The following is a 16,369-nucleotide window of genomic DNA, read 5'->3' as shown; positions in this document are numbered from 1 at the left end:
AAACTTCAGGAAATCATTGAAAACCCATCTCTTCAAAAAAGCTTATCTCACCAATCCAGCATAAACCCTACACCCAGCAACACAACATAATCAAAGATCATACTGGACAATTTACTTCTTCTTCCCCCTTGACCCCATGACGCCTGATACACTTCTACCTCATGTGACCACAACACAATCTTGTATTTGTTATCAAGCGTAATGGCAAACACCTTTACAATACTTCATAAGCCACATTGAGCCTGCAAATAGGTGAGAAAATGTGGGGTATAAATGTAACAAATAAATGAAATAAATATTTCTTCCTGAAAAGGATGGCTGATACATAGAGATGGCGGGGAGCACAAACAGTACTATAATTCAAGAAATCATGGGATGAGCACAGAGGAAGTGTGATGATTAACTGGAGTCTAAAGAGAATCCACAAAAGGTGGAGAACTCAATAGATCCCACGAGGCGTAAACGAAAAATAAAAAGGTGGGAAAATAAGCCAGGCTATCCAAAGAATGGAACCAAATAATCTTTACTTAAAAAACAAAATTTAATAATCTTCAAACAAATAATAATATAACAATAACACATTAAAATTGACTCGACACAACGTTGTGTTTCGGCCGAATGGCCTACATCAGGAGTCTATAGACATAAACAAAACAGTAAATAAATAAATTAAGCATATAGAAATAAATATTAACAATATGCAACAAAAATTATACTAAAAGAGGAACATATATAAATGATCAAATAATGAAATTCTATAAATATAAAACCAATAAAAACTATACATGTATATATACGTATATGTTTGGCATATACGTATATATACATGTATAGTTTTTATTGGTTTTATATTTATAGAATTTCATTATTTGATGTAGGCCATTATATTATTATTTGTTTGAAGATTATTAAATTTTGTTTTTTAAGTAAAGATTATTTGGTTCCATTTATGATTAACTGGAGTCCATGGCATTATACCAGGAACGGAACTGGGCATGCCGGATGGATCTATTGATCCTTATCTTCCCTTAGAGTCCATGTTCATTGAGAATGACACAGGGACGGGGACCCGCAGTAACCGCGGGGATGGGGACAGAGATTGCGGGGACGGGGCGGGGATAGATCCCACGGGGCGGGGACGGGAACAGAGCCCACAGGGATGGGGTGGGGATGGGGACAGAGCCCATGAGGACGGGGATAAACTTGGTCCCTGTGTCATTTTCTACTTTGAACCCTGTTAATGAACTGGACTATTATTTATGTTTGAGTGATGCAGACAACAATATTTTGATTTTTTTTGTAAAAACAAGCAAACATGCTGGCCACAACTAGCAAAATTTGCATGGGGGACCTTGTGCATCCTGCTACCAGCACATCTTCTATTGCAGGAGGGACTGTGGAAGACAGGAGAGCTAGATTGAATCCTGAGATTGTTTATGACTTATTCATCCACAGATTAAAAAGTCATAACAGTGCTTCATAGGGCATATTTCTTCCCTCTAGGACATACAGAACGAGTTGTATTTTGTACCCCTGGACATTTTAACAGGGTGGATTAGGATTCCTTGGTGTAGTAGAAATCAGCTATTGTTGGGGTTGGAAGGGTAGGGGGTGGTGGTGAGGAGGGTTATTATAGCTGCTCACTGTTATTATTGTTTTCTCTTTGTAATTGATACACAACAGTTGCACAGCATATTGTTCCTTTTTATACTTTAATAAAAAGATTTAAATATAAAATCATAAGTGTTCGAGGCTTCTGCAGATGAGGAGAGAGCCCATGGGGATGGAGCGGGATCAGGGCCTGCGGGGATGGGGTGGGGACGGAGACAGAACTTTGTCCCTGTGTCATACTCTACATGTTGTAACACTACAGTCTTAACATTTGCTGTTTGACCTTGGCATGCTATAGTGATTTCAAACGCGCAGCTAACAGATACGTCACCAGTTTTTCTGCACGCTTCAAAATCTTTTCATAGACAACATGCTGCTCCGACATCCAAAGGCCAAAGCCAGTTACCAGAGGTTTGGAGAAAGGAATCATCGAAAGATCATTGAGAATTCATATTTTCCTACTCTGAAGGGTGTTGTGAGGAACACATTCCAGAATCCTTCAGCACCTAACAGGTCATTAACTACATCAAGGGAGCCCAATGAGACAGTCGGTACTGCGGAGGAATACAAATTGAATCATTCCTTAGGTGAGTTTCTGAACTCAGGCTTCTTCCTTCCGTAAAATATCCTGACACACATGATGCCATGTGAAATGTAATGCAAAAAGAAGAATCTTAAGGAGTCTCTGATTTACAGACGTTAAATTAAAGAATAAAGATTAAAGAGCTACACGGTTTGGAGGCTCTGGCTTGGAGTAGATAGAATCAAGCAAATTGGGCCTGGCTGGCTGGGGGTAGAGGATGGCTGGTGGGTAGAAGCAGGCTTGCTGGGGGAGGGTTCAGACAGGTTTGTGAGGGAGTTGAGGCAGGCAGGCTGCCGGGGGGGGGGGGGGGGGGGGGGGGGGAGGGAGGTGTGAAAGCTGGCAGGGGGTATTGAAGCAGATGGGCAGGCCGGCCCAAGGGTATCTGATGCCATAGGTGAAATTTGACATTTTTTATAGAATTAACCAGTGCATTTTTTTTTAGCGAAAAAGGTACTGGTAATCAAATGCCAGGCCATCCTTCAAGGGTGGGGTCATCACTGAGGGATCCACCCCACAATAGCAAGGCGGCAGGCCCCCCTGCAACCACTCACAGAATCTATGACAAGGCAGAATTGGTGTGTAGAGCCTGAGCACTTTCATTAAAACTTGGGGGACCATGGGTCTATTTTAGCAGACAATGAAAAAGGTGCCGGTACTCAGTACCCCCAAGTACCCCCTCAAAAAAAGCCCTGGAATTAACACTTAAGTGTTATGGCTGGGCGTAAATTTAGGCATCGCCATTTGCACCAATGAAAACCTGCAAATGCCCATGTCTAAAGTTACACACAGAACACTGGTGTAACTCAAGACCACGCCCCTTCTCTGTACCAAAACGCTTACGACCGTCCCATTTCTGCATCTCCTTTTTTAGGCTGTGTATAAATTTTAGGCACAGATCCTGTGCCTTATTTTATCTGTATACCTACTAACATATCTAATTAGTACCAATAACTATAATAACTTGTTAAAAAGCCAATTATTAGCACAAAGTGGCTCGGTATTCCATCAAAATCTGTGCGCAAATCGGGACCGCACCTAAATATGCGAGCACAATTTTTGGTGACCTTTATAGAATCGGGGGGGGGGATAATATTTGCAGTACGTTTGGTAGTTAGATGGCGCGTACATTTATAAGGTCTTTATATAAAAAAACAAGAGCAGGTAAATTGCAAAATTGCGTGCTCTATATTTCTTTTCTTTCAGATCAGTCGTCCTCAGTGTGTTATACTCCTTCAGGTTGGAGGAAAAAACTTAAAGGTGCAGCACCTTCCTCTAAAACTGAGAAAGTATATTCAGGTGAGGACAGTATTTACGTTCCCAAATATAAATGTCAGCAAACTTATGGCACGCAAAAAAGGAGGAAAAGCCAAAATCTTCCACAGAAAGTCGAAAGATAAACAAAACGAAAGTGGAAGTCACCAAAGCGTAAATGTTCAAGACTGTAAATAAACATAAACAGCGATATCTTTTTTTTTTCTGTATTTTAATGGGTAACATGGAGGGGCATAATCGAACGGCGCCGGCCAAATAGCTGGCCGTCCATCTTCGGGGCCGGCCCCATAAGTGGGCGGAGGCAACCGTATTTTCGAAAAAGATGGCCGTCCATCTTTTTCTTCGCTAATACGGTTGGGCCCGGCCAAATGTCAGAGCTCGCTGGGTTTGAGATGGCCAGCATTGATTTTCGGCCACAATGGAAAATAATGCAGGCGATCTCAAACCCGGCGAAATCCAAGGCACTTGGTCGTGGGAGGAGCCAGCATTTGTAGTGCACCGGCCCCCCCTCACATGCCAGGACACCAACCGGGCACCCTAGGGGGCACTTCTATAAAAAAAAAATCAAAATAGCTCCCAGGTGCATAGCTCCCTTACCTTGGTTGATTAGCCCCCCAAATCTACCTCAAAACCCACTCCCCACAACCAGAGGCGTAGCCAGGTTTTCATCGCAGGGGGAGCAGACTTTTATAAAACAGGCGCCAGTTGGTGTCAGCTAGACAGTAGTGTCTGCGTTGTTGCTCAGGGGCTGTAGCAGGCACTGATTAATACAGGATGTCTCTGTTGTGTCCTGCCTACAAGGAAACAGTAAGTTACATCAGTAGGCGGGACGCAGAAGAGGTCCCTGGACTGGCCAGAGCAGGCAACCTGTCTTCTTAACTTCAAATAAAAATATTCAAATCGTGACCATCACCTCAGGAATAGCACACCCAGTCCTTCCACTGCTAGACACTTTGTTTAAATCAAGATGGGCTTTTGTTTGTGTGGTGACTCTACAGGATGTGAAGAACACTAGTCTTGAACATTTTTATTTTGGTGGCCCTTGCCCCAGAGCCTCAAATAGGGCTAGACACTTTGGGCCCTGTTTACTAAACAGCATTATCATTTTTAACGCGCGTTAACCATGTATGTGCCCACAATATCCCTATAGCGAGCGCACTAAGTGTAGGTGCTCTAAAAACACTAATGCACCTTAGTAAACAGGCCCCTTTGTGAAATAACACAAACCTCTGCAAAAAGACACCCAAAACTTACACTGAAAACTTACCACATCATAACAGCCCTAACCCACTTATGAAAAGACGGTGATATAAATATTACAGTAGGACCTAGAGAAGTGTTTCCCTAGGTGGTCCTGGAGTACCCCCTTGCCGTTCAGGTTTTCAGGTTATCCGCAATGAATCTGCATGAAAAAGATTTGCATTTAATGGAGGCAGTATATACAAATCAATGTCGTGCATATTTATTGTGGATATCCTGAAAACCTGACTGGCAAGGGGGTACTCCAGAACTGCCCTAGAACACCAAACTAACAGACTGAACCCACCTATGAAAAGACAGTGCTATATATATTACACTAGGCTCTGGAGCACCAATATACCTACTGTTGAGAAACTGGAACAAGCTGCACTGTTACACATTCCTACACAGACACTACATGCTAGCAGAATCCTTCACCTCAGTCACAGATGCAGAACATGGACAGACCCTCATCTATATAACGTAAGAGTAGCTATACCGGGTCAGACCAACAGTCCATCTAGCCCAGTATTCCTTTTCCAACAGTGGCCAACCCAGGTCACAAGCACCTGGCAGAAACACAAATTGTGACAACATTCCTTGCTACCAATCTAATACAGAATACGGAGCCACCAAAACAAAACAACAAAAATTGAAATAGAGACCCTCCCCCCAATCTGCCCAAGGAAGCCAGACTCTATAAACAGTGCAATAAATACTGGTAAACAAAAGAGAAAGAAATGCAAAATAAAACATTTTTTTAAATGTACATTTTTGCAAAATAAAAATAGGAAAAAATGTACATTTTACAAAGCAGTATCTCAGTCCCTACAAAGTATTAAATACAAATATTTTTTTCTACCTTTGTTGTCTGGGAATTTGGCTGGTCCCAGTCTTTTTTTTCCCCTTGTTCCATAAGTCAGCCTTACAAATTATTTCCCAGGTTGGGATTTCCATTTCTTCTCCTCTTGTAAGTGGGTAGTAGCGTCTCCTCCTTTAGTTCGTTGCCTTCAACCCCCCTCCCTGAGTCCAGCACTGTTTTCTGATTCTCCTCTCTCCCCCTCCCCGAGTCCAGCACCACTGTTTCCCCTCTCTCCTTCCATCGCCCACCCTCCCTGTGTCCAGCACCCACCCACTGTTTCCCCTCTCTCCTTCCATCCCCCACTCTCCCCGAGTCCAGCACCGCTGTTTCTCCTCTCTCCTTCCATCCCCCCCCCCCGAGTCCAGCATCGCTGTTTCCCCTCTCTCCTTCCATTCCCCTCTCCGAGTCCAGCGCCGCTTTCTGTGTCGCCCCCCTGCCACCCCGGGGATCGTCAAACCTGCTTCGTTCTGTTCCTTCCCTCTACCGCGTCTCGACTCGCTCCTCCAGCTCAGGCACTTCCTGTTTGCGCGAGGGCGGGACTCGTGACGAAGGCAGAAGGATCCGTTGCCGGGCCCAATCAAGCAGTTTGTTGTTGCTGCTGCAGCGAGAGTGCTGTTGGGCTTGGAGACTCGGAGAGGGAAGCGTGTTGTGGAACCGTAGGGTGGGAAGGGAAGGGAGAGGAGAAACTGCAAATTAAAAAAAAAAAGCGCCTGCCCCGCCGATTCAAAATTGCATAGGCGCCGTTTTGTTTAAAAATCCATTTAGGGGAGCGACCGCTCCCCCTGCGCCCCACCTGGCTACGCCACTGCCCACAACTCTACACCATTACCATAGCCCTAAGGGGTGAAGGGGGCACCTAGATGTGGGTACAGTGGGTTTTGGGTGGGTTTTGGAGGGTTCCCATTTACCATCACAAGTGTAACAGGTGGGGGGGGGGGGGGGGAGATGGGCCTGGGTCCACCTGTCTGAAGTGCACTGTACCCACTAAAACCTATTCCAGGGACTTGCATACTGCTATCAGGGAGCTGGGAATGACATTTGAGGCTGGCATAGAGGCTGGCAAAAAAGTTTTTTTTGCTGTTTTTTTTTTGGGTGGGAGGGGGTTGGTGACCACTGGGGGATTAAGGGGTGGTCATCCCCAATTCCCTCCGGTGATCATTTGGTCAGTTGGGGCTCCTTTTTGAAGCTTGGTCATGAAAAAAAAGGGACCAAGTAAAGCTGGCGAAATGCTGATCAAGCCTGGCTTTTTTTTTTCCATTATCAGGCGAAGCCGGCCATCTCGTGAGCACGCCCCCGTCCCGCCTTCACTACCCTACTGACACATCCCCTTGATGTTTCACCAGCTCCACGATGGAAAGCAGTTGAACCCGGCCAAAATCTGCTTTCTATTATACCGATTTGGCCGGGTTCAGGAGATTGCCGGCCATCTCCCGATTTGTGTCGAAAGATGGCCGGCGATCACTTTCGAAAATGAGCTGGAAAGTTGTCTTCATTTTTTATATTAACCTCTTTCTTCCGCCTGTAAAGATTTATGGAAAGACCCCTGAAGAAGGCTTCCACCCTGAAACACGGCCAGTGTTGGAACTTTTTCTGTGTGTCGGATTGAGGCTTTACCAACTATGAATGAATAAATTTAATGAACATTACTACTATTGGACTGTTTATGTTTATTTACAGTCTTGGACATTTATGCTTTGGTGACTTCCACTTTTGTTTTATTTGTCAGCATAAGGAGTTCCCTTTTCATCAGTTGTGTGCTCCCAAGTTGTCACTGTGTGTGACAAATAAAAACAAAACCTTTTGAAAAGGATCCTTATCTGTTACAGATACCAATTATATTCTAGGGGTTATGGATCTGATATACCGCCTTTCTGTGCTACAACCATTGGTTTACGTTTATTAAATGCAGGTGCAGGGAGCCGACCCAGATGACTAGGCAGTCAGGTGCACAAACGGGAGGCGGCCTGGCACTGCTAGTAGGAGGATTTGGGGGGAGGGGAGGGGTCAGGGAGACACACAGGTAGTGGCAGGCAGTATGGATCAAGGTATCCATAGCTAAGATGGTAAAGGTTAGAAAGGGAGGGGAAGAAGTGGGTAGTGAGAGGGGAGGGCTAGAGGCGGAGAAAGGGAGGGCCAACGGAGACAGGAAGAAGGGCAACTGCAAAGGTGCAGTTGCCATTTTAATCGCATTTGCAGACTGCTCCGGTTTACATTTATTAAGTACATAAGTAATGCCACACTGGGAAAAGACCAAGGGTCCATCGAGCCCAGCATCCTGTCCACGACAGTGGCCAATCCAGGCCAAGGGCACCTGGTGTGCTTCCGAAACGTACAAACATTCTATACATGTTATTCCTGGAATTGTGGATTTTTCTCAAGTCCATTCAGTAGTGGTTTATGGACTTGTCCTTTAGGAAACCGTCTAACCTCTTTTTAAACTCTGCCAAGCTAACTGCCTTGACCACGTTCTCCGGCAACGAATCCCAGAGTTTAATTATGCGTTGGGTGAAGAAACATTTTCTCCGATTTGTTTTAAATTTACTACACTGTAGTTTCATCGCATGCCCCCTAGTCCTAGTATTTTTGGAAAGCGTGAACAGACGCTTCACATCCACCTGTTCCACTCCACTCATTATTTTATATACCTCTATCATGTCTCCCCTCAGCCGTCTCTTCTCCAAGCTGAATAGCCCTAGCCTCCTTAGTCTTTCTTCATAGGGAAGTCGTCCCATCCCCGCTATCATTTTAGTCGCCCTTCGCTGCACCTTTTCCAATTCTACTATATCTTTCTTGAGATGCAGCGACCAGAATTGAACACAATACTCAAGTTGTGGTCGCACTATGGAGCGATACAATGGCATTATAACATCCTCACACCTGTTTTCCATACCTTTCCTAATAATACCCAACATTCTATTCGCTTTCCTAGCCGCAGCAGCACACTGAGCAGAAGGTTTCAGTATATTATCGACGACAACACCCAGATCCCTTTCTTGGTCCGTAACTCCTAACGTGGAACCTTGCATGACGTAGCTATAATTCAGGTTCTTTTTTCCCACAAGCATCACCTTGCACTTGCTCACATTAAACGTCATCTGCCATTTAGCCGCCCAGTCTCCCAGTTTCGTAAGGTCCTTCTGTAATTTTTCACAGGTACTTTCTCTGTCCCTAGTGGGCTCACAATCTGAGTTCTTGTACCTGGGTCAATGGAGGGTTAAGGGCCGGATTCAGTAAATGGCGCCTAAAGATGGTGCCGTTAAGATTTGCGCTAAGCACCAGCTTGTTCAACACTGTGGCCTTCATCGAATAGCGATTAGAGCAGATTCCTGCGCCCAGCTTCTGAGTTGCATGCTATGAAATGTAGGTGCAGATGTTATAGAACAGTGACTAGGTCAGATGTGTGCGCCAATCCAAATTGACACCAGTTAACTCCAATTATTGATATGTCATTACCTCATTAATTTGCAAAACAGCACAGAGAGAGGGTCCAAAGTACAGTACAAAGTCCAAGAAACAAAAAGATGCACCAAGAGCCTTTAAAATCGGGACAAGGTTCCTTTAATTATTTGACTTGAAACTCTTTGCTTCCATTGATGACCCGACACGGGCCGTGTTTCAGCGCCTGCATCAGGGGTCAAATGTGATATCTTTTTTCTTTCAGATAACTGGAATAATTCTTCATATATTACACCAGCCTGGCGAAAAAGAATATCACACACAAAACCAGATTATAATGCTGAGAAAATGCAAACCGGTAAGTACTATAATTTCAAAAATGCTTTGTAAAATCAGTTTATTAACTTTACAACCTTATATGCTTGATACAAAGTATGCAGACGCTAAAGAGCATAGAAATAATGACTGAGACCAGTAGCCAATTCCCTAAGTGTAAGACCAGAGCATAACTTAACTACTGTAAGATATAAGGGAAGGAAAGAGTTAAGAGTGATCTAAAAGTCAAATGAACTTCAATATCTTTTTCTTTACAACCCGATAAAATGCTGGCAAAAACATTATGGGATCCATTTACCAAACTGTGGGACGGAGGGCCCTGTGCTAGCAGTGGGGGCCATTTTTCTCATGTGCCGGGGCCCTTTTTACCACAGTGGGTAAAAAGCCCCCAGACAAACATGGCCATGAGATACAACAACAACAAAAATTAAAAAATGTCTGTTTCCTCCATCTAAATATAAACGTCCAAGCTGAAAAAAATTAAAAACGCTTACATTTAGGTTGCAGAAAACAGGCGCCAATGTGTGCTTCACGTTTGGGGTTTTCACTAGGTGCATGCGCACAGGAGCTGAGCTTAACGCAAAACTCCTCTGCGCATGCACCAAGCACAATTCTCCCACTGAACTCCCTAATGCCCATTGCTATGAGTGTGCCTATATTTGCATCTCAGTGTTGTTTTTCGGTGCTGTTCCGGCGTTGTTTGTTCGGCGCTATTCAGAACAGCGCTGCATTGGGGCCTCAGAAAATACTGTAAGTGATGTGCATCCCTTCTGCATTAGCGTGACTGCTGTTATACCAGTTCTGTGGCTGGTCTAACTGTGGGCATGTAAAAGTAAGACATATTGATACTGGGGGCCAGATGCACTAAACTTAACGAGCCATTAACGAGCAAGTAGTAAACCCTGGCATGCACTAAAACTTTTTTCCGACGACGGTTGCAGCTAACGAAAACAGAATGCAGATGAGCAAATTGTGCAGAAACCCTGTTGTAATGAGATGCACTAACCCTTTCCGATTGCCTTAACGCTGGAAAATCTAACGAGAGGTCTGTACCTCTCGTTAGGGCTGCCCGGCTCAGAGACTTCCTGGTCTCTCAGCTGAATGAAGCACTGCCAAAAAAGACGTTTTTATTATTGCGGGGGGGGGGGGGGGGGGGGGGGAATGATGGCCAAAATGGACGGTTTTTTTTGGATGGGCGTCCTCAACTGCACTGTCCTCTGGATCGAGCCGCATCGGAGGGGGTGAGCAGTGCGGCATCTTCGGGCGGCACAGGGAGGCGTATTTGGCATGCGCAGAGCAGCCAGCATAACGCTTGGCTGCTCTGCGCATGCTCGACCGGCCGATTGGCCCACTGTTTACCGATGGAATAGAGAATGCAAGTGAGCTACAACGAGCAGCTCATTTGCATTCCTTTGCCTTAATGCATGCCCGTTCCTTACCGATTCGCTAAGGGAATCGGTAAGGGAAGGGCTCTAACGATTGTTTAGTGCATCAGGCCCTGGGTTACACTTGGTAAGTCATTAAGGGCCTCTTTTTTTTACTAAACCGCGCTAGTGATTCCTGGAATCGCTAGTGCAGTTTAGTAAAAGAGGCCCTAAAGGACAAAAGATAAAAAAATATATTGTGAACTTTAAAAATGCCACATTTAAAACCCGCGGGAGGTGGTGGAGATGAAAACGGTAACGGAATTTTAAAAAATGCGTGGGATAAACATAAAGAAATCCTGTTCAGAAGGAATGGATCCTCAGAAGCTTAGCGGAGATTGGGTGGCAAGGCCGATGGGGGAAGCGGGGCTAGTGGTTGGGAGGTGGGGCTAGTGCTGGGCAGACTTCTACGGTCTGTGCCCCGAAAATGGCAGATACAAATCAAAGTCAGGTATACACATAAAGTAGCACATATGAGTTTATCTTGTTGGGCAGACTGGATGGACCGTACAGGTCTTTCTCTGCCATCATCTACTATGTTACTATACGATACTACTGTTCAATAATAGAATCTGGGTATCCAAATTATTCAATAGGACCTCAACCGCCCGGCATCAGGGTCACTTATAAAATTGCCCCCTGGTGTCAGAGCTGATCAAAAACTAGTTCTGACTGAGCTAGAAACCCGAGAAGAGCAGGAGAAAAGTTCTGCACCCAAAATTTAAAAAATATATATATAAAACTGCATAATCGAGAACATAAAAATAGGTATTTAGATTTGTGAAACAAAATCAACACGTTCTGTACTTTATTCTGATTGCAGAACGAAGACGAAGTAATGGAAGCAAATAGAAGGGGAGAAGAAACTATTTGGAAAATATATTCTGCTATTTACAGTGTAATCAGATGGAAATGCACAGTTGGAAAATATGATGCATTATGCCTGCTCACAAATGAAATATTAATGGCAATTCAGAAATCGAGGTATAATGCATGCGGTGCTTCTCATGATTGAGAAAACAAAAGGATTAAAAAAAAACATACAAAAATATGCAAAACAAGATACATATGTATTTCTCAGGTAATAACACGGGCCAAGTGCATTAATGCATTGGTTTTAGTCATAAATGGAATTTTGTACGAAGCAGTCACAGTATTACTGGGCTTGAAAATGACCTTGAACGTGTCGCCTCGTTGAACTAACAGAGGACGAACGAGGCTCTGGCACAGTCCAGACTGATTGGCTTAGGAAACTACTTTATAAGTCAGAGTACCAAGAAAGCATTGTACCCGCAAGTAAAATTAAAAGCCAGCACCTTTAGCCAGGGTCTAAAATTTGATATGGCTCTCATCTTTCAATGCAGAGGGGAAAAAGTCCCTCCGCATGCTTCCAGCAAGCCCTGGAGAGACACATTGTAAATATATATTGGACCAATCCCTTCATTTCTGTCCATGCTGGATAGAGGTACTGACTTTCAATTTACCTTGTGTGTGGCCGCTTCTAGTGGGCTATGGAAGTTGCTGCAATTTTTCTTCTTTCTGTAACAAGAATTTGAACTAAGTAGAGACCTGGGATTCAATATTTAAAGAGATGGGCATCACATGGAGATAAAGAGATGATAGGTCTGCATTATGCCTGATATTCAGCATCTCGTATCCATTTAAACTTAGGATTTCTATTTATGTAGTCTACCTAAACAGTTTAATTTATCTGGATAGCAGCTGAATTTCACCACTCTAGAAATACATTTACGCCTTCCCCCAGAACGCTCAGGCCACTACTTTTCATAAATGGATACACTTTGGATGGATTTTGAGTTGTCCATCCAAAACGTAATCCTTTTGCAGCCCACAGTATTAAAACTTGTACAATTAGCATCTGCTGTTGAACCCCTAATTGCTCTTGAATATTGACCGGCTGTTTTTTGTTCCGCTGGATTGCACTGTGAGCTCTTTTATCAAGCCGCGCCAGTGGCTCCCGGTGCGGTAATGCCGACAAACCCCATTCACTTTGAATGGGCTCCGTCGGCATTGCCGCATGGGAACCACAAGCGTGGCAATATAAAAGAAGCCCTAAATGCGCACTCCCCTTGCCAAACCATCAGCTACATTCTAGATGGTTGGAATGCTTGGACAACTGGTTTTCCTTCAACCTATGGAACTTTGGCTTGCAATTCAGCCAGTATGTAAGGAGCGATTTTGTTCACTGGAGCCACGTGCAAGTCTATAAATTGGCGGAAAGTTTTAGGCACCCCAATGCCATGAGCTTAATGCCAGTTCTTATGACTTCTTGGCAGAATTCTAGCATAAGTTGGCATTAGCGTGCTTAAAGTTTAAGCGTCATTGGTTATGCCAAGTCAATCGCAGTTTAACTGTTGGTACCTAATTGTACCCTGAAGGTAACTTGAAGTTTCGCATATCTCAGCGACGCCACCGCGATTCGCCCATGCTCCTCCCATGTTTACACTCCCCCTCGCATTTACGCATATGTTGTAGAATAGCACCCCTCACACTTATGTACTTAATTGCCAATTAGTGGCGCCAATCATGCGAGTAAGCACTTATTATTCTATAACTTACATGCACAATTGCAAGGGATCTCCTTAAATGGCGCTTGAAATTGCATGCGCAGATTTGGGCATGTGCCCAATTTGCACACAGAATTAGCACCGGTAATTAGGTGCTAACAATTCTTGGCATTAATTGGCAACAACTCAGATTTACACGCGCATCTTACGACGTGCTATTCTATAAAGATGCGTGCGCAAATCCTTCAGCTCGCAACTGAAAAGGGGGCATGACCATGGGAGGGTCAGGGTCGTTCACTTACATGCAACTGTTACTGAATTAGGGGGAGCGGGGATTCAGTTGGTGCAAATCCTCACATCTAAAAGTTGGGAATGGATCCTGGTGCTATGCGCTATTCTATAAATGGCGCCCAGCTCGGATATCAGTGTGCAATTTTATTGACTGTATTTAGTCCTTGGTTCCCAACTTTAGGTGCCAGTGTATAGAATTGACCTTTAAGGCTTTTTCCCCCCCATTCTGTATCTGGGGGGTGTAACTTCAACCCTCTGGAGATAATTTTATAAAGACGTTCTGAGCAGTCCATCGATTTGCTGCTATACAGGTGTAAAAAAGCATCTATGGAGAGCGATCCAGTGCTTATTATGTACTTAAGGTGAGCATTCCCAGGGGCAGAGTGGGGCAGAACTTTCAGTTTTGCCCATATACGTTATTTACAAAATGCAAATATGTACCAGCCTAATAGTCAGCTGAGGCAGTCAGTGTTTGTTTTAGATGGTGGCTGCGGCAGCCAGTTTATATCCAAATAATCAGCATCAATGTCGAGGTATTCACTGATGCTGAATATCCAGGCACAACGGGCAATGCCAGAAGTTTCCGGATAATGGCGATATTCAGCTTTTTTTGCTGTCCGAAATTATCCAGATAGTTATTTGTGGGCCTTTTTACTAAGTCGCGTAGGCGCCTACCTGCGCATAACGTCCGTCAATTTAGAACTACTGCCCGACTACCGCGTGCCCCTGGCGGTAATTCTAATTCCTATGTGGGTCCAAAACGCGCAGCAGAAAATAATTTCTATTTTCTACCGCAAGGAGCTAACCTGACGGTAATCGGCGCTGCACCCGCGCTGATGATTATCGCCCAGTGAACGCGCGAGACCTTAACGCTAAGTCAGTGGGCGGCAGTATGGTCTAAGGCACAAAATGAACACGCACTGATTTTTATTTTGCCGTATGTCCTTTTTTGGCAAAACAAAAAAATGCCTTTTATGCAGGTGCGCTGAAAAAAGGAACCTGCGCACGTCCAATACGTGCATCTACACCAGCGCAGGCCATTTTTCAGCACACCTTAGTAAAAGGGCCCCTTGGTTATTTCCACTGAATCCTGTCAGCCTGGCTGTACCCATGATCTGCCCTCGGACCATCCCGATGCTCCTCCCTCTACCATCCCGATGCTCCGCCCTCAGACCATCCTGATAATATCTGGACAGTGCCGGATAATAACACTGGAAATCCAGGTATGGCACCAGTCAACTATACTTATCCAGGTAACAGTACCTGCTAAACAGCTTTGAATATTGGGCTATTCATGTATAACTAGCAAACACACGCATCCATTTTTGCGTGCTCCAGAACAGACACAAATACAGGCCCGGAGGTCAATATTCAGCCAAACATCTTTCAATTAATTTCAAATGTCTAATCTAGTTGTTTCAAATTATTCCTGTATTCAGCAGTGCTATACATATACCCCCAGATTCTAGATATGACACCCAAGTCTGGGCGCGCATTTTAATTGAGTAATGAGCGGATAACTAGGAATAATTGGGCGCTAAAAACCAATTATTACAGTTAATTGGCTTCAATTAGGATTTGCGCGTGCAGCTTGGTAATCGCTATTCTATAAAGATCCATGCGCAAATCTTTTGGAGTGGAACTAAAAAGAGGGCGCGGCCATGGGAGGGGGAATGGGCGGGTCAGGGGTGTTCACTCAAGATATGCGCATTATTATATAATCCGTTGGACCCAGGCCTAACTTAAGTGCCAGGATTTACACCAGGTTTCAGTTGGCGTGAATCCTCACTTCCAAAGTTGGGTGCGGATCCCGGCGTAACACTCTGTTCTATGAATGGTGCGCAATTTGGAGCACCATTTATAGAATAGCGCTCCGTGTGGATTTTTTTCAGCGGCCAAATTTGGACGCCATTTACTCAATCTAGTCTATAGTAAGCACTGCCAAATATACAAGAATACATAGACATTCCATTAAATATGGAAACTATGGGGTTGATATTCAGCACTAGTTAACCACGTCAGAGAGCTCCTACCTAGTTAACTAGCGCTGACTGGGTCCACGTAGGGTATTCAGTGGCACCCAACCAGATAGTGCTTCTCAGTATCCTATCTGACCACCATGGCAGTATCTGGGGCAGAGTTACCCGAACGCTGCCAGTATTGAGTAACAATACTTGGATAACTCTCCAGTTAACTTAAGGGTCTTTTTACCAAGCTGCGGGAAAAGGGGGCAGCGCGTGTTTTTGATGCACACTGAGGACCCCTTTTACCGCAGCGAGTAAAAGGCTGTCTTTTTTTTTTTTAGAAAATGGTCATGTGGCAAGTGAACCACTTGCCGAGCGGCCATTTCAGGGGAAAGCATTTACCACCACCCATTGAGGTGGCCGTAAGGTGAGTAACCGGGCAGCAGGCGGCACTGCCCGCTTACTGCTGGGTAAACACCGATGCTACAAAAATTAAAATATTCTTGTAGCGCTGGAAGTGGCGTGCACTGAGGGGGGGGGGGGGCGGTAGTTCTGGATTAGCGAGCGGTAAGCCCGGGTTAGTGGCAGTCAAAGTCCCAGCAGGCTGTCAGGTGCCCGATATTCAGGACCACTACCCAAAAACAGGCTGGCATACAATATCTGGGTGAAAATCAGCCGACAGTGGCCAGCATTTAAAGAAACACTGACTGCTTGCGAGTTGAATATTGGCCTAGGTTCTCTTCCACCCTGTGTTTGTTTTGCTTGCGTTATTGTGGAAGAAATGGACCCCCTTTTTCTTCTTTGTTTCCACATGAGTTGAATATTGTCAGTAATCTGTAGAAGTGCCAAAAATCAATGCTTTT

General features: G+C 44.6%; 1 protein-coding gene across 1 annotated transcript in view; it reads left to right on the top strand.

Moving 5' to 3' along the window:
- C9H12orf50 (chromosome 9 C12orf50 homolog) overlaps nucleotides 1-16,369 on the top strand; it is a 79,885-nt gene that overhangs the window by 45,872 nt on the left and 17,644 nt on the right. The window contains exons 12-14 of the mRNA XM_030214856.1: nucleotides 1,977-2,198; nucleotides 3,398-3,490; nucleotides 9,229-9,321. Of these exons, the coding sequence (XP_030070716.1) occupies nucleotides 1,977-2,198; nucleotides 3,398-3,490; nucleotides 9,229-9,321 (408 nt within the window). The remainder of the gene's footprint in view (nucleotides 1-1,976; nucleotides 2,199-3,397; nucleotides 3,491-9,228; nucleotides 9,322-16,369) is intronic.

The sequence above is a fragment of the Microcaecilia unicolor genome, chromosome 9 (assembly GCF_901765095.1).
Source record: "Microcaecilia unicolor chromosome 9, aMicUni1.1, whole genome shotgun sequence".
Taxonomy (NCBI): Eukaryota; Metazoa; Chordata; class Amphibia; order Gymnophiona; family Siphonopidae; genus Microcaecilia; species Microcaecilia unicolor.
Note: the sequence above shows the minus strand (reverse complement) of the source record. Positions and strands in the feature narration are given on the sequence as shown.